The sequence below is a fragment of the Numida meleagris genome, chromosome 8, assembly GCF_002078875.1.
Source record: "Numida meleagris isolate 19003 breed g44 Domestic line chromosome 8, NumMel1.0, whole genome shotgun sequence".
Classification (NCBI taxonomy): domain Eukaryota; kingdom Metazoa; phylum Chordata; class Aves; order Galliformes; family Numididae; genus Numida; species Numida meleagris.
Genome location: NC_034416.1, coordinates 9,498,729 through 9,516,986, shown reverse-complemented (window position 1 = coordinate 9,516,986; position 18,258 = coordinate 9,498,729). Strand labels below are relative to the sequence as shown.

At 50.2% G+C, this 18,258-nt stretch overlaps 1 protein-coding gene across 3 annotated transcripts in view; it reads right to left on the bottom strand.

Annotated features, from left to right (window-relative positions):
• The window catches only part of BRWD3 (bromodomain and WD repeat domain containing 3), a 52,725-nt gene extending 49,484 nt beyond the window's left edge, over nucleotides 1-3,241 (bottom strand). For 2 of the 3 annotated variants that reach the window (XM_021405901.1, XM_021405902.1), the window contains exons 1-4: nucleotides 2,908-3,240; nucleotides 2,758-2,816; nucleotides 2,545-2,574; nucleotides 2,238-2,297 (exon numbers count right to left, since the gene is read on the bottom strand). In XM_021405901.1, coding sequence (XP_021261576.1) covers nucleotides 2,238-2,297; nucleotides 2,545-2,574; nucleotides 2,758-2,816; nucleotides 2,908-2,944 — 186 coding nt within the window. In that variant the 5' untranslated portion in view covers nucleotides 2,945-3,240. Of the gene's footprint in view, nucleotides 1-2,237; nucleotides 2,298-2,544; nucleotides 2,575-2,757; nucleotides 2,817-2,907 lie in introns of all 3 variants that reach the window. The other variant, XM_021405903.1, reaches the window with a different exon arrangement.

Here is an 18,258-nt window from a genome sequence, read left to right as displayed (position 1 = left end):
TAAAAGCCACCTGGTAGGCGATTTGGTTGTTCCATCTTTATCATTTCCAAAAGCCCGCAGAGCAATAGCACACTCAACAACAAGAGCATCAGCACAGTCTCGCAAAAACACCAGCTCTAGACTAAGCAGTCAGACCGAGAATGGAAAACTAAGCTGAAACATCAGCAATTAGAACAAAAAATTCTTTGTCAGATTTGCAGGAGCAGAATAGTGGGCAAACAAACAAACAAACCTAACTTCTCTGGGTTTGCAATCTCTCATTTTGCTCAATTATCTCAGGCCTGCCTGCCCAGTCCAGTTGCAACACAAGGCAAAGATTGTAACTGATTGCTTTCCTGCTTCTAAGTGGTCAAACAGGAGAAATGGGTAGAAAAAAAAACTTCATCCCTGACTGCCAGCGTCAGTAATTAATTTTTTGTTCACGAGGTGGAATAATTAAAATGAAGTTCAGAGTTTTTTCTTCTCCACAGCCCTAGCTTTGTTCTAAACATTATATTCAGACACCTAGCTAGCACAGAAGTCAAGTAGATCAGGTTAATGTACAATCATATGTATTCAGAGGTCCAAATTCCAGATAAATCAGACTCTAAGCAGAGAGGGAAAAAGGCTTTCCTGCCACATCCTTGACAGTAAAAGCTTCAGCCTGAGGATTAATTGAAGCTCAATTCATCCCATCTAGCATCAACCTGTCTTGCTGTAACGATTAGCTCGTGGTCCTGTTCCTTACTGTAAATCACGTTAAGCAGCTAAACAAAACTAGCAATAGATGATCAAAAAGGGTAATTGTTGATTAGCTTAAAACAGAAGAAAAAAATCTTATACTTGATTTTGATAATTCTATGCACCAAGAAGCAACTTCCCATTAATTCCAAGCCTCACTTTACTCCAATTTGTTTCCTGCTTCTGAAAATTTTAAAAGCATATGGCTTCAGCAGCACCACCTAACAGTGAAGAAAAGATTTTAATGCTTTCCTAGCCATGTCTCATAGAATGAAGGGGGAAAACGTAGACAAAACGCAACCGATGAAGCAAAACAGTCTGAAATCAAACTTTACATTGCTGCTGTTAGCACTCCTCGGTGGGTGCAGGCTCAAGCTAAACCTGAACCGGCCTGCTGTTAGATTTCAGATTCTCTAGGAAAATCGCACACAGCACTGAGATTTATTGAATGCAGTACTTACTCCGTTTCTGCTCACTCAATAAACAGCTCTAGAATTATCCACCAGAGGTATGACGAAGCACAATCATCTTAAATTCTCAGTATGTTTTGGAAAGGGAAAGCCAGCAGGTACAACGTCTCATCTCAGAGCCAGGAGCTCTCCCACCTGCCTCTGAACATCTAAAATGATGCTACAGTGGAAAACCAATCCCTGAGTAAGCTACAAGGCAACCCTTGTGCCGAAACCCCTCACCACCACGGCGCTCTGTGAGGTGGGAGCACAGAGCTCCTACGGGTGCAGAGTGGGATGCTCAGCGTGTCAGTACGGCTACGGCCAAGCTGAGGGGCTGCCAGGTGCAGTGTCAGCGCTGTCACTCGGAGCCGCGGGCAGTGACAACAGGGCCGCTTTTCTCTCCGGCCCTCAGTGGCCGTGCCTTCCCCAGCGCAAGGCCAAGCCGCCCTTCCCCAGCGGCAAGCACCCACAGGGGCTAGATCCACCCCTGCCAGCCTCTCCACCGCGTATCTCACAGACTTTTTGTGTTTTCAACACCACGCTTTCAAGCAGGGCCCGGCGCAGGCCGCAGCCGCAGGCCCGGCACCACGGGGCGGCCCCGCAGCTCTGCCCCCCGCCGCCGCCCCCGGCCCGCGCCCGCCGCCCGCCCCCTCAGCGCCCCGTGGGCCCGGTAAGACCCGCAGCTCCCGGCCCCGCGCCCCCCGCCGCCCCACTAGTTCCTCTGCGGCGTCGGAGCCAATCAGCCGCCTCCTTGCATCGCCGCCCGCGCTGCTCCGGCTTGTAAGGCGCGGCGCCATTCGCCAGGCCGGGCCCCGGTACGTGCCCTCAGATAACCCGCCCCGGCCCCACAATAGCGCGTCGCAGTCAGCCCCCCGGCGGCCCCCGCCACCCCCCTCGCGTCAAATTCCCCCTCGCCCGGCCCGGCCTCGTCGCTCCGCTGTGCCCCGTTGCCCCAGCCCGGTGGCGGCCTAGGGGCGGCGGGGCGCAGCCGTCGGGCGGGGCAGGGGGAGCGCCGGCTGTGGGGGTGCGGGGACTCGGAGACGCCGCCGGCGCGAGGGGACTCACCAGGTCCTCGAAGCTGCGGCGGTGCTCCTTGCCCTGCCAGTCCAGGCGCCGGGGGATCAGCTGCGGGAGGGAGACGGGGGGGGGGGGGGGGGGGGGGGGGGGGGGGGGGGGGGGGGGGGAGAGAGAGCGGGAGGAGGGACGGAGCCGGCGGTCAGACCCCTCCCCGGGCGGCCGAGGGCAGCCGGCCCCGCTCCCGGCCCCGCTCCGCGTCCCCGGCCCGGCCGCACCACGGCCCCGGCCGCGCCGCGCCGCGCAGCCCCGCAGTGCCGGGAGGGGCCGGGCCGGGCCGGGCAGCGCCGTCCCTTACCTGGTGCTCCTCCAGCTCCTCCACCAGCACCTGGGGACACACACAGCACGCACACAAAGGACGTGAGTCCGGAGCCCGCAGCGCAGCGCCGTGCCCCCTCAGCCCCCGCCCGCCCGTCGCCGTACTGCCCCGTCCCTTCTGCTTCCCTTCCCGGCCCCTCTCCCCGTCCCGTCCCTTCCCCTCCCGCCCGGCCCGGCCGGCAGCCCCGCTCACCTGGGCGGATTTCTTGCAGGGTCCGGACTGCAGGAACCTAGCGATCAGGTAATAGAGCTCTGCGTCGGGACAGGGAGGGGAACGGGAGAAGGGGACACGGTTACAAAGCGGGCGGACAGCGGCAGAGCCCCCGCGGACAGCGCTACCCACCGGCTTCCAGCTGGGTCGGGGCGGCCGCTGTCGCCATCCTCCTCAGGAGGCCCGAGGGGGAGGGGAGGTGGCAGATCGCGCCCCGCGGACTCGGCGCTCCTACAGCGGCCGAGCGCCCATGGAGGAGTCCCGCTGCCCGTGCGCGGCGTTCGCCCCGCTGCCGTTCTCCGCCGGCTTCATGGCATCGCCGTTCGCCCCATAGATAGCCCGGCCCGGAGAAGGCAACCGCCGAGCTGGGTGCAGGGAGCGCCGCCGGCCGCGCGAGGGCGGTGCGGAGCGGCTGCGGGCAGCGGGGAAGCGGCGGGGCGGAAGGGCCGGGCGGTGACGCGCAGTGGAGGGCCGGGGCGCGGGGCGGGTGGGGAGGGCGCGCGGAGGCCTGTGGGCCCGTCAGCCTGCCCGCGGGCGGGACCCCCGGGGTGCGCGTGTGCAACGTGAGAGAAGACGGAGCGGTCTCAGCTCCACCGCGGGGACAAGGGCGAGGCTGAGCGGCGTTCTGTGGGGCTTGGGGGTGGGAAGGAGCAGGGCAAGGGCTGTGGGTGTGCGGGCTGCTCTTCTGGGAGGGCCTGGCTGGAAGAAAAAGGCCGAGGGGAAGCATTTTATTCGATTTTATCAGCGTGTAACGCACTGAAGGTACAGGAAATAAACTTCTTCAGCTGTGCTCGTGGGGTTGTTTCCTCTGAAGAAGAATCTGTTTAATCTGCCGAAAACACAGACAGAATGCCGGATTTTGGACACCCAGAAGTGTCCTTGCACACGTCACGCTGACTCTGCCACAAACACAAAGGTGCTCCAGGCAGAATGCTGGGTTTGGGACACCCACAAAGCACCCTTCTGATAGCATAAAAAAGAATTCTGCTGTAAACACAAGGGTTCTTAAGACAACGTTCAGTTTCAGATGCCCAGGAAGTGCCCTCATACTCTATTAACGTAAATGGGAACTTGCAGCCATCAGTACATGACGCCTGTCATCGTCAGTGCCTCTCAGTATTTCAGTGGGGCTGCTCTCATGGTGGTCCTTAATATACCACAGAGGTAAGGTAATGTGGTAGATAAGAAATGGGGCTCCAGTGGCTTTGCTAGGTGAGGTGTTTCTCGTGATCATAGAATAGCCTGAGTTGGAGGGGACCCACAAAGATCATCGAGCCCAGCTCCTGCACTTGTCTTAGCTGACAGTCAGTACTTCAGAGCTAAAGTATTTCACAATTATTTCCTCCCAGTGTCCAGGAAATAAAGACATGGATGATGCAGCACCTGTTCTCTTCAAAGAAAATAGTGTACAATATCAATCACCATAGATATTCTTGAGGGAAACAAGTAATTTTTCTGGAGGAAGCATCCTGTCCAAGCTTCAGAAATGTATTTCGCTTCAGCAATAAGTTGCTAAAATATTAAGTGAATTGACAGCATTCTTTAATGTACAATTGTGTTTTGCTACTGTAAATACCTGGCATTTGGTGTCAATTTCCTGAGCTTTGGCAGGGTAACAGTCACTGTCATAACTGAAAAATAAAAGAATAAGACGACTCATCTTCATGCTTTGAATACCAAGAGCTGAATCATAGTAAATCGATGCAGTTTAAACATTAAGAATAAATTCATTTTCACATATATTTATAGCGTATATGCATGACTAGACACTGTGGAGTGCTATTTCAGAGCTCTTCCTGCTGTTACCACAAGGATGCAGCCCATCCTGCTGGCAGCCTGCTCTCAGGATGCTTCGGGATGCCAGAATGACTCAGGTGTGTGACATCCAGCTGCTCTGCATAACTCGCCTACACCTTAATACAGGTATGGAAGTTGTTTGTGGCAGGCGCTTGGATTAGCTGGCTGAGGCATAGACTTCATTTTCTTCTTTATCCTCCAAAGCTCTCAAGCTGCTAATGAGAATTTAAGTAGCCAAAATAAATAAATAAAGCATCCCTTGCTTACCATCATAGCTCTTGGAATTTTTTATAAGGCAGATTCGTGGTTATCATTTAAAGAGATGTGGGGAGCCACCTTCCTAAGCTGTTGCCTCAGTTCTAGGGGCTTTCTGTTAGTAACAGCTCTTCCAGCGTGACACTGGAGCCTTTGAAGTTAGTCCTGCTGTTCCTGTGGGAGTTTGGGTGTAAAATAGTTCTGGAAACAAATTACCTTCCAGGAAGAGAACCTTCTGATATTCTTTATCTTTAGAAGTAATATTTCTCCCTCCTGTCTTCAGAACTGATAATTGCAAGCTCATCTTACTATGTGTGCTAGGAATGCAAAGGAAAAACATAGTCAATATATTGTAATATGTTTTGAAAGTACGCGTCAGTCTTTCTGAGCTAAGTTTAATTCTGTGTCAGGAGAAAACCCAACACTATAAACACTGCATAGCACCACGTCCTCGTGTGTTCTTGTGGTAACAGTTACCTAATGTATTCTTTATGAATATGGCATGTTTCTTTGGCACCCCTTGGCTGATGTCTTGCTGAACCTTTCTCCTCGCAATTTGCTTTTATTTGAGCTTGGGGGCAGTAACATATAAGCTGCACCACCACAAAAAAAAGGCAAGATTATTCTTTTAGGGCCTATCTAGAGCCAATGGGAATGCCTACGGGAACTGAAATGGGCTCTCAAATTGAAAGCCGAGGTAGAAAATGTTCCCAAAGGAAGCTCATCTGTCCCTTGCTTGTGTCCTCCCCTCACCATTCACACTGGAAGCCTTGCTGCAGGCCTAGGTGCTTATACATGCAGGTTCTCACAGCTCAAAACTCAGAGGTTCTCCTTAATGCAGAGGCTGTGCCCTCATTGAAGCCTAGACTGTTTCATGCGTCAACAAGAAAGGAGCATGTTAGTAACCATGCAGCTATTTGTTAGCTATGTGTTGCAGAGTATGGGTGTACAGACCACAGCCTGCATTCAGGCTGAGCACAAACAGCTCATTAGTCATGCCTGGAGCAGCCATTGGATAGCTTTGTTTGGCCAGGCTCCTTCAGAGCAATTAGGGCTGGGATTTCCATCTCTGCAGTGACCCCCAGCCTTCTTCCTGTGTTGCTGATCTTGTGGCTCCACAGAATTAACATTCTCCCAGTTGCTTTATGATCCCCTTGGGTTGCTCAAAGCACTGTGATCGATAGATCTTCCCGCTTCTTCTGAGCTCTCCCCTTAAGGAGTCGTCTTCCTGGTGAGTAATGCCCATCTTCAGGTGCACCTTTTGTTCCCTGGGAGCTCGTGTCACAGCGCACTGCAGCCACACACAGATCTGCAGCTCCGTGACTCATCTCTTTCTGGATCCTCTGCATTCAAGAGGCATCATGATGGACAGCAATAGTAAATCTCCAAGTGAAAGCCAGATTTTATGCTAGCGCTTCATGTTTCTCCAAAGCAGAATTCTGTTATGTAAATGCCAACAGCAGCAGTGGCACTTAGTGCTGGAGAGGAACATACTGATGCAACGGTCTTTGCTGGTGAACAGCAGATATACTCAAGAGCAGTGATGCTTTGAGGAAAAAGCTGCACTGTGACAGTTTCTTTCCATGCTTGCTCTTTTAAAATAATAACAGTAATAGTAGTAGTAATAATAATAAAGGAATGCCTTTGAAGCATTTTGAGTGGAAAGCTTTAGATAAAACTTTAATCCACACATTGTCCCACAGAGTAGAATCATTCTTATTCTACCATGGCCAAACTTGTCAAATGTTGTAGGGTCACCTCTCTCTCCCTTGTGTGTCCTTCCAAGACAGAGTGCAGATCATCACGAACCGTTTGGATCTGTAGAAAGCCTGAAAGGGTGGGTAACAAGCGCTGAACTTGTACTAGGGGAATACCATGACAAATATCATGGTGAAGAAGATTTGTTGAGGTTCCAGATGTGGGTCATAGGTGAAGTTGGTTTGGGAGATTTTAATTTCCTGCATGTATGTGCATTTTTCATACTTTCACAGACTCAGTTCTGCCTTTCTTCCCTCTTACTGATATTGCTTGGTGATCATAAGTACCCGGTTCCCCAGCACAACGTCTCTATATATGCATGTTACTCCAACTGAAAACCTGCAGGGAAAAAATGTCAGAAAAAATGCCTCATGCTTGTGCCATTGTACAATTAACTTACCAAAAACAATCATATTATTACATAAATATGATTAACCTAGTGCACTTAACCCTCTGAAAAGCTCAGTTCTGGCAACCCTCACCTCAAACACCCATTGCTTCTGCCCATTTGATATTGCAGAAACCTCTCAGCACTTAACAGTAAGCCCTATTTTGCTTCTAGCTTCTTGGTAGAGAACTCCAGAGGTCACCCCATCCCATCCTGCACGTTTGTCCAGGCAAGTCTGAACTCCTCCAAGGAGGGAAGATTGCCCAACCTCTCTGGGTTACCCAACCCCTTCCAGTCTGACCATCCTCGTGGTCCAAAATGGTTTCCTTATCTGGACTTCCTGTGTTCCAGTTTGTGTCTGTCACCTCTCAATGTAATGCTGTAGTTGAGAGGACATGCAAGTAAACAGGATTTACCTCTCTTTAATTTCACTGCTAAATTAAATTATCTTCTCCTTATTCAGCTTGTAACACCAAATGAGTGTCTCTTATTTTATTTAATATTATACTCTCTGGATGAGTCAAATTCTGCTTTCTGTTTTCTAGCTTTAGCATAGTGTCAAGACACGCCTGGTGCAGTTCTTCGAGAACCAAAGAGAAATACACAAAGCTGCAAATCAGAAAGTTGAGATTAGAATCATGCAGGTGTGCTGGGTTGTAGCTGCACTGTACCTTTCCTCTCCAGTAAATGTATATGGGAATGCACGTATCTGAATCCCTTTGGATTTAGACTATAGGAAGTTTGGCATTTTTTACATTTTTGAGTATTTCTCATTCATTTTTTATGTGCTTTCTACTAATCTTGGGCCTTTCCATATGCAGCCAGGTGGAGCACAAGGATACTCATTGTTTCTAAAATGAAATCCAGGGTTTTCTGTAACTGATACAAAAATAAGTGCTATTTAGAAGCAGTTTCAGAATTGGTGCTTTGTACTATACAGCTGTAACCAAATACAGGTATTGAAAAGTCAAGGCTTACTTTAAGATGGTATCAAAATGCAGTAACCTCAAAATGAAATTTTGGCATTGTAGTTTAAGTAAATAAGAGGTGCTAAATAATTAACAAAATAGACACATTTGCTTGAGTGCAGAGGTCCTGTGTGCCGATAAACATCCTCTCTCGTCAGAGAAATCTCCTTTTCACCATTTTTTCTCTTGGCGACATCTGTTAAATAACAATCCAATACCTGCTGGCGGTTATGTAAGGTCTGCTGTAGGATCTTTGCTATTTTTATGCCTCCCATCATCTCACTTCTGCATCCCTCCGCTCTGCCCTCTGGGTGGTGCTCCATAACCAAGAGTTCCATGCAGCGCTATCCCACAGGAAAGGCTGTTGGGAAACAGTCAGGGCAACACTCTCCTTTGTTTCTGAATTCCATCTTAAAATAGTTCGTCTAAGTTCAGAGATTTGTTCTGCGTGATGTAAATGTGGTGTCTCTTCCTCTGGCGAAGCCGCAGATCCATTCGCTAGCACACAAGATGACACCTGTCTGGAACAGGATCAGCTGTTACTCTGCCGACGATCCATATCTCATATTTCTTATGGCAGCCATTAACTGCAGTTAGCTGCTGATCTGCTACCCGGTATGTACATCACCATTGTGTAACTTCTGTTTGCGTCGTTTTCAAGCAAATTAATTCTCTCTGAACATTATGTAAACATTTGTGTCTCTTTTACATACAAATAAATGCAAAATTTCAAATATGGATGGAATGCATACAAAAACAGGCAACAGCAGCCTGCGTGCCGATGTGCTCATAGCTCTGTAAACAGAAGAACCAGGTGAATACTGCCAGCACACGGTGAAAGCTGCCACAGCATCTCTGAATCTCAGCACTACTCCTGAAGGTGCCTATAACTCATCCAGTTCTCTAAGCAGGAAAATTACCAATAGCTGCAAGTGACGAGGCAGCTCTCCTCATTGGTGGTGTTGCAATGGCAGTGCCCACATCTGTAGCTCCAGATCGGGTCCTGTCTCCCCAGGAGCGTGGGTTGGCGCGAGCCCTCTGTGCCCAGCAGCGTTCTGCAGCTGCTGAGCGCAGTGCTCATGCAAATGGCTCCTGCTCTGCTTGCTCCGGGGACGATGTGCACAAAGGGCTCTCCTCAGAAATGCTACCTGACATTTCCTGGCTGAGGCAATTCAAAAGCTTCACATCTTGCTGAATCTTTTTATAGACTTTTTTTTTTTTTTTTTTAATTTGCAGGGCCTGATCCTGCATCTTCAGCTTTTCCTGCTGGTGCCCCCATAGCTTTGCAGTTAGTCTGGGCACACGGTGTCTGCCTGCGTGGCTCAGGATTCATCATGTCTGTCCCTGCAGAGCCAGGAACGCAAATGCTGCTGTCACTCCATCCACCAAGAGTGTCGCTTAGACCCCTCTATCTTTCTCTGCTACGTTGTCAGGATTTTTGCATTTTAATTTTACAAAAGTAATGGGTATTTTTGTGAAGGACCCCACAAAGTTACTAAGAGTTTTTAAAAGTGCTGGTTTTATTTATTTAAAAATATACATTAACTTTCTATATATGTTTGTCTATACCCATAACATGTAAACATTGTAAATAAGCTCATTAATACCCTTTCAGTACAGTCTTATAAAAAATAGAAATTAAATATAAATTAGCACACAAGGTGATGAATTAGAAAACTGCCTTGAATAAGTTTGCCCACAGCAGTAAGAGTTTCTAACACATTTCCAAAGCCACCGATAAAGCTGTTGGACAGGGGCCTGCACCACGTCCCCTTTTGAGTATCCCCTCCAAAGAGCAAAGCCCAACCCTACCTACCCATAGCACAGCTCCAAGCCCCGCTCCCTCCTGTTGTCCTCCACCTTTTCTCACGCTGCTGAGCCCATTTTGAGATGGGAGGACTGAAACTGCATGAAGTGTTAGGGCAGATTGCCCACTGGCATCACAACACTTGTTTTTATTTGTTCCCCATTCCCTACCGTTTACCTTTGACTATCTCTGAGCATCATCCATAGCACTACGGGAACAATCAGCTCAATGAAGCCAGCATCTCCTCATTGAGTTGCCATAGCTCAGAGCCCATTTCTATGTGTCTGTAGCTAAGGGTCCCACCATTCCATTGGCATTATTTTGTATATCCCTGTTTAGTTTCATTTTTTGTTCCATTCCTTCAGTATCAGGCCTGCTCTGGTCAATGAGCTTCAAGCCAGTCAGGCATCAGGTAATTCATGTCTGAGCACTCCTCTACGACTTTTGCTCAATGCCATCCCATACTGGAATTTGGTTGCCATTAATTTTATTTATTCAGCTTAAAATCTTCTCTACTGATCTTCAGTAGAATTTCTCAGTCTCATCCCTCTTAAAGAAGGGCTTTGACTTGGAAACATCCATAAATTCCTCTGTAGGAAACAGTGACCCACGTAGAATCATAGAATCATAGAACCATTAGGGTTGGGAAGGATCACTAAGATCCCCACGTCCAACCCATCCCACCCCTACCATGCCCATAACCATGTCCCTCAGTGCCACGTCTCCGTGGTTCTAGAACACCTCCAGGGATGGGGACTCAACCTCCTCCCTGGGCACTTGTTTCATTTAGCTCTTGAACTCCCATTATTTAGTGGATGGATACATTCTCTTATAGCCTTCCAGCTTCTTATCTTTGGAAATATTCTTTTTTTTTTTTTTTAATATCCTCCGGAGTTCAGTTTTCAAAATCTCCCACTATCGACTTCTTTTTTTTTCTCTTTTTTTTTTTTTCATCAGCTGATTGGAGCTTTAGAAACAGCTTGCTGGAATGTCAGTTTTCTCTCTCATCTCCATTTGAAGATGGCTCACATCTTTGGGATGTTCCTTAAAGCTTTTCTTGACAGAACGAATTATATAATTTGATGTCTGGTGAAGTGTTTTTCGACACCTCCAAGTACTTACCCTTTTGTCTCTTCTCTTTCTTTTATGCCAATTAAGAAAGCTTTTCCATAGAGTTTATGAGATCCAGGAGCTCTGTATGGCTGAGCACTGTCCTGGTGTTTGATAAGAAATAGCATGGAAGCCCGAGAGATGTGAGGTGAGGCTGTGAAAGGCAAATGGGAGCCTTAGAGACAGAATTCCAGCCATCCATATTTATTTTCATGAGTCATTACATCCTTACTGCTGGTCTGTAAGAAGTGAGGAAGGCAACTGCACAGGCTACAGGTGAAAAAAAATAAAAGCATCTTTTTATTCTGCACATTCTTGGGCAGTTTGCTAAGCCTATAGGAGTCCTGCCATGTTCCTGCTGAGGTCTCCTCCCCTCTCTGTGATGTCTGTGGACACCCTTCTGTCTTCTCTGTCAGTCTGGTAGATCTCAGCCTCTTAATATTTTTCTTCCTTTGCTCTTTTCTCATCTTTGGATGACCTGGCTCCCTACAGACACCATCTTTATGACTCTGACATCTTCCATACCTTCTTCCCATCTTGACTTTGTTGCTGCTGCATGCCAGCTGTCCCAGACACTCTTACCCTTATGTTGGCACTTTCTGTCTCTGCTGTAACCTTCTGAGATGCTCCCAGTATGGCTCAGCACCATCTCCTCTCACAGCATCCCGCGAGGAGCTTCACCCAGCTCCTGCTAGGAGCAAAGAGCTTGTGGCACAGCCACGAGAATTTTTGGGAGCCCAAGGACCCGTCGCACTGGGCACCCTTCAGAAGGAGCCATGAGCTGTCCCCACAGCCCAAATCCAGCTCAGAATTTTGGCGGAGGGAGAAAGCCTCCTGCTCATGGTTGGATATTCATTTGGGCAATTTGCAGGCGGACTCCAAGCTCCCTTCCCCACATTCCTGCTGCAGCTCCAGGATCCGACCACATCTGGGCTGACGGTTTGTTGGGTTTGACAGTGTGAGCACAGTGAATAGGCTGCTCAGCACTGCGAGCCATTTCCCTCCAATGGCTGCAAAATAAATGGTGGGACGTATTCCAGTGCAGTGCTGCAACCACCCAAAATACCACTATAAAATTCACAGGCACAAAATAGAGTGAGTGCATTAAGCAAGGCTTAGGGGGATTATCGAATTAAATCAGTGCCCTCTCCACCCTTCCCCCAGTCAAAGATATTAGGAATCGAAATACAAAAAAGGGTGTTCAAACAGCACAATGGGCTCCACTAAAACCTATAAAAGCAGAGAAACTCATTGTTGAGGCTGTTGCTTTCTTCCAGGCTCCTATTGTGTTTGGGCACGGCGATTCTGCTGGGGATGGGAGGGCCATGCGTGGGTAATCCTGGGAGCCACCGCGGCCCTAACGCTGCCGGCATGGCTGCGCCGGTGGCATTCCCCCACAGAAAGGAAACGTCACAGGGCTACGTGCCCCCAGCACCGCACCGTGCCCGGCACTGCTGCCTGCTGCTCTGCCTGCATCATCCCTGCAGCCCTGCAGCTCTCATCTGCTGCCTGCATCGCAGCAAAGCTTGCAGCACCCACGGGTCTGCTGCGTGCACGCAGCCTCTGTTTGTTAATCCAAACGGGGCTTATTCTGAATTAAAAAACAAAAGCAAACAAACAAAGCAAACTAAAAAACCCTTTAAACGTGATCTACATGAACAGCTTATGGCCATGCAGCAGCCATAGCTATGCTGTGGCATCACGGCGTGGGTTTTAGATTAATGCATGGCCTTCTGTGCCTGCTTTAATTAAAAGGAGTACAGGAAAAAAAATTTTTTTTGAATTTAAATATTTTAATAACTTAATGATATGAATCATAGAAACACCAAGGCTGGAAAAGACCTCCAAGAACATCCAGTCCAACCTTCCACCTACCACCAGTATTTCCACTAAACCATGTTCCTTAGTACAGCATCTAAACGGTCCTTGAACACCTCCAGGGACAGTGACTCCACCCCCTCCCTGGGCAGCCCGTTCCAGTGCCTGACCACTCTTTTGGAGAAGAAATTTTTCCTAATTTCCAACCTGAACCTCCGCTGGTGCAACTTAAGGCCATCTCCTCTCATCCTACCATTGTTACTGGGGAGAAGGGGCTGACCCCCATCCGCCACAACCTCCTTTCATGGTGTTGTAGAGAGCAGCAAGGTCTCCCCTGAGCCTCCTTTTCTCCAGACCAAACAATCCCAGTTCCCTCAGCTGCTCTCCATAAGATTTGCGCTCCAGATCCTTCACAGTTCCACTGCCCTTCTCTGGACACACTCCAGGGCCTCGATGTCTTCCTTGTCGAGAGGGGCCCAAACTGAACACAGCACTGGAGGGGCAGCCTCACCAGTGCTGAGTACAGAGGGATGACCACCTCCAGCTCCTGCAGGCTGCACCATTTCTGACACAAGCCAGGATGCCATTGGTCTTCTTGGCCACCCGGGCACACTGCTGACTGATACTCAGCTGAGTGCTGACCGGCACGTCCGGCTCCATTTCTCCCACACAGCCTTCCAGCTGCTTGGCCTAAGTGTGGGACCCGGCACTTGGTCATGTTGAAGCTCACCCCATTGGCCTCAGCCCAGCGATCCTGCCTGTCCAGATCAAATGACTAGATATGACTAGATTAAATACTTAATATATAAATACTTAAAATCAAATCTTAATTCCTAGTACATGTACAGAACACATATCACCCAAATGACCACAGAACCAGGGAATCCCTTTTCTTCGTGTCTTTCTTAATGCTTTTACAGATGCCCCTCACGCATGTCCTGCAGTATTTAAAGCCTTTATTTTAGGAGAGTAATAAAATAAATTCATTGGGCCTGGGATCTGCGGAGCAAGGAAATGAGACACCTGTGTGGCAGCAAATGGGATTTATGGGATTCCGAGCTCTCTGGGGCTCACACGGATTTTGGTGCTGCACGTGCACCAGCGCCTGGAGGGAGAGCTGCAGGCACAGCCATCGAGGCGTCATTAATAAGTGCTAATTAGTAAAGCCACCGGGTTTCCTTTGACCTTACTGCAAAGCCTTTCTGTGAGGTGTGGGTGGAAGGATGGGAGGAGATGAGCATCTTTGCGTGGGAGCGCTGCCCTCTCCCATGGCCCTCCCCTCTGCCCCTGTGCTATGGTGCAGCTCAGTGCAGCTCTGTGCTGGGCTCAGGGTGCCTCGTGCAGGGGCCGGGGTGCTGCCTGCGTGTGACAGCATGGCCTAGGAGAAAACCAAAGCTGCAGCTTTCCAAACACAAGTAACATTGCTATGGCAACAAAGGAACTCACCTGAAAATGAAATGTGCACTGGAAAGCAGCCCTGCGTATTCAGGGAGCAGAAAAAGACAGATCCTGGTTTATTTTTTTAGCTTCCCGAACTCTTGACCTATTAAAAAATTTCAATTTCCATCCGAGATAAAACATAAACTGAACACAACCCAATCTCTACCACTAAAAGAAACTCCCAAACAGCAGCACCCAGGTCACCGCCTGCATCACCCCACGCCCCCAGTGCCTTCTCCCCATTGCTGAGGCCGCCAAGACCCAGCAGCATTTCCACCGCTCAGTCATGGACCCGTCTTGGTTGGGAAAGATCTCTACGATCACCAAGGCCGACTGCCAGCCCACCCCCACCATGCCCACTACCGATGTCCCTCAGTGCCGCACCTCCATGCTCCTTGGCACATCTGTGCTCCCAGATTACCTCCACGGATGCGTTCAGCAATGGCACATGTGGTGCAGTTAGGACCCATCTTTTCCTGGATACAGTTAAAATGTCTCAAAACCCATTTGTGGAACTCCTGTGGTAACAAGGCTCAGCCCATCCATGCTGCTCACCTGTTGGGGAAACGCAGTGGTCTGTCACACCCATCTATAATCTGGATTTTTATCTGTAGTTATGGGTTTTTCTCACTCTTAATTGCAGTGAGCGAAGAACTGAGATATTTTTCCATAGCACCGTGTGTGCATGTTACCCTATAAATTATAAATCTTGCTTTCCAGCTTAGCGCCCGGTCCAACAGCAAATCCAGGCTACAACTTCAGCCTCTTCTCTTGAACGCTGGAGGGATTCCCCTGCTCACACCGGGGCTGACCCAGGAGAACTTCCCAGCAGGGATGGGGCAGGACAGGGCACCCCGCCATCCCCACGTCCCAGCCCCAAACACGGCCCCGAGCGGGGGCTGCCTTCCCCCCGGCTTTTTGGAAAGGAAATTAAAAAAAAAGAAAAAAAGGAACGGTTAAAGCTGCTGCGCGCTGCCCTTTTCCTTTCCACTTTGGAAGCCTTTTAATGTACAGTTTTCCAGCAATTTGAAGGAAAATTGCCCTGAAAGAATGAAACAAAAAAAATCTGTCTTATTTTTTCCAGCAAACCCCCCTGTGCCACACAAGCAGCTGCAGAGAATTTCTCTTCCAAACAGATGATGTAATGGGCTTTGTCAGCCAACGCTGTAATGAATAAAAACCTAGACCCTAAAACCATCCGAGCTTTTGATGAAGCCCGTAAGGTTTGTGGTGCGGGCGATCCCGAAAGGCGCGGGGCAGCGGGTTTTGTCATGCAGATGGCAGCGGGAGGGCGGCGGGCGCTGGGGCTGTGCCGTGAGGGGACCGGGCAGAGCGGTGGGGAAACGGGCAGAAAGCAGCGCGGTGTGCTCCTTACAGAAATGGGCTGAGGGAAGATGCTGAAGGGAGATGTAAGGGGGGCAGCCACGGCTCCTTAGGGCAGGAGCGCAGCTTCTGCCCCGACCGCTGCCCGCTGCTGCCGAAGTCCAAGGAATTAATTTTTCATTAAAAAAAAATCTGGTTACGAAAAGTGAACCATATAAAAGGTGTTAGATTTCAATCAGGAAAGGCAGCTGAGCCGCGCTGGCACGCTTGGAGCAGAAATAGATGGGAATGGAGCCTTCTCTGTGTTCATCCTGCAGAGGGACCTCTGCTGATTGCCACGGGCCTCACCTTCCCTATTTGGATTTCTGCTGTTTCTTTCCCTTTGGGCTCACGCATTTCAGGAAGTTCTGCAAAGTGAAGCAGGGCACCTTCTCAATCCCCTCGCAGCAGGATTGGCACTGCCACCATCCCCGTCCCTTGGGCAGAGGGGCACCTGCATGCGGGTTCTGCTCCATCCCTCTGGGCTCCTGCGCTGCCCAAAATGCAGCCCCTGGTCACTGACGGTGAGGAGAGGCAAGCCGCAGGGCTGTGTGCTGGAGGCTGGAGCCAGGCTGAGCGGTGCTGGGATGCATCACCTAACTGTGCGGTGTCACGGCACTGAATGCACAGCAGAACCGGGCAGCAGGGACCTGAGGACAACTCAGGGCCCCCAGCACTCTGTGCCCCCCGGATTTGGGGATCCATTTGGGCAACGAGCTCCTCAGCTTAATTACGCGCTGCGGGAAACGTGGCCGATCTGCATCTGCCACTCGGTAATTCCGTGGGGCACCGCTTTGTCTGCTTTGTCTTCCAACACAAGAGCCACCGACCCCTATTCACTTCCCCGTGCCACAGCATCAGTCTCTCCACCTCCCTCCTCCTTGTTCCCCTCTCTGTCAATTCTTTGCAAGACAAAAAGGGCAATTTATTTAATTGTTGCTGATATAATGTGCTAAAACTCTCAACAGTTAATTACACTTGTTAATTATTTTAATTAGTCCCAGGGTAATGGTCCAGGTATAGAAGAGGACCCCACTGGGCTGCATGAGCACAGAGCAGAGCAGGCCGGGTTTACCCCGAGGTGCCGTGTCTCTATAGCGCACAGCACAACCGCCCTCCAACAACATGGGTGGTGAAATAGGAGCAGGGAACGCTTGGCCTAGATTTGCAAATTTCTTTTTGCAGCATGGAAAGATTTATAGGAGGAGGCCTGAGGGGAAGGCAGCTCTCGCAGGGCTTCCCTCAGCCTGTGAGCCCAGCCCTCCTCGGTGCTCCTAGCTCAAAACGGAGCGGGGTCCTGACCTGCAAAGGGCGAGCGATCGGCACCAGCACACAGCAGCCCTGGGTGAAAGCTGTGGCTGCGTCCCAGCTGGAGCGCGCCCACCTCCACTGCAGCAGCACGCGGATCCGAGCAGCTCCCTCGTGGTTGTGGAGCAGCATCCAGCGGGATCCCCGCAGCGAGGGTGAAGGCAGAGAGCTGCTGCCATCAGAGCCTTCCCTCCCTGCAGTTGCTTTCATCTTCCCTAGGGAAAAGCAAACAGAGGGGAACCAGAAAGCTTTGTGGCTACGAAGTCTCACATCTGGTTTTAGCTCCAAGAAACGTATTCCCACCCCCTCCCTGAATTGTTAATGTTAAACAAACAAAACCCCGGTGATGTTTCTGGATTTCGGTGCTTGGATCACTTGCAAGCAGCTTTCGCCGCAAATTCCAGGATTGCTCTCACCTCCATCCCTAAGGAAAGCAACGCACCCCTCTTGGCTGGGAGGGAGACGCTGCCAAGTGGCAGAACTCCATGGCTGCAGCACCACGGGACGAGCAGTGCGATGGGGGCACACGCTGCTCCCTGGCTCCCAGACCCTTGCCCTGGCAGCAATCCCTGGAGCGGAGCAGTCCTTGAGCCCAGGGAGATGAACCTGGTTTAAATCTGGCCCTGCCATTCTATTTTTAGGTTTCAATACCGCATTTTTGTCTGCATTGTTTTCACTCGGCCTCCCCCCCCCCATTTTTTTTAAGAACATCTGGAAATATTTAAGATGTGTCCAACTGCATTAAAATGCCTTCGAGAGCTTTATGGTGTCAATTTGAATTCCGCTCTTTTAGAAACAGCGCTTTTCAGTTTGCGATTTTGTTCAATTTATATCACAGAAGCACCTCCTTCATTTCACTTCTTCCAGGTGTCACCTCAGTCTTGGGTTCGCTCTAACGCCCTTGGCCAACACTCGAGCGTTCCCCTGCGACACGCCGCGAGCAGCTCCCTCCGAGCCAGGCAGCATTTGTTTCCCCGGGGCCCTCTCCCATCTGTACGGGCAGCGCTGTCTTCTGTCCCCCACCTCCACTCCCTCCGCTGACCAGCTCCCCTCTCTGTTCTCTGGGACGCTCTCTGCCCCGTGGCCACGCTGACATTGTTCTCTCAGAAGGAGAGAGGCTCCTCGAAAGCCGCGGACGCAGCCCGAGGGGTGTTCTCGGCTCGCTGGAACCCATCCAGCGGGATCAGGTTTCAGAGCAGGGCTCCTGCGCCAGCTGCACGGAGGAGGAACATCACCGCTGGGACAGTTGGAAAGAAGAGCCATCCGTTTCTATTCAGGGGATCCAATTTTCCTTCTGCTTCATCAGATTAACACCAGTGTAACTCCATTAACTACCAGGGAGTTGCTCTTGATCTGGAAATCAGACACATCAGATTTTCTGGCTTTTGCATGCAGTTACTTCACTCAAAGGAGCGAAGATGGACATGGGATGTATCTCCAAAAGCCTTTCTTGTTCATGGTCTGGGGGAGTT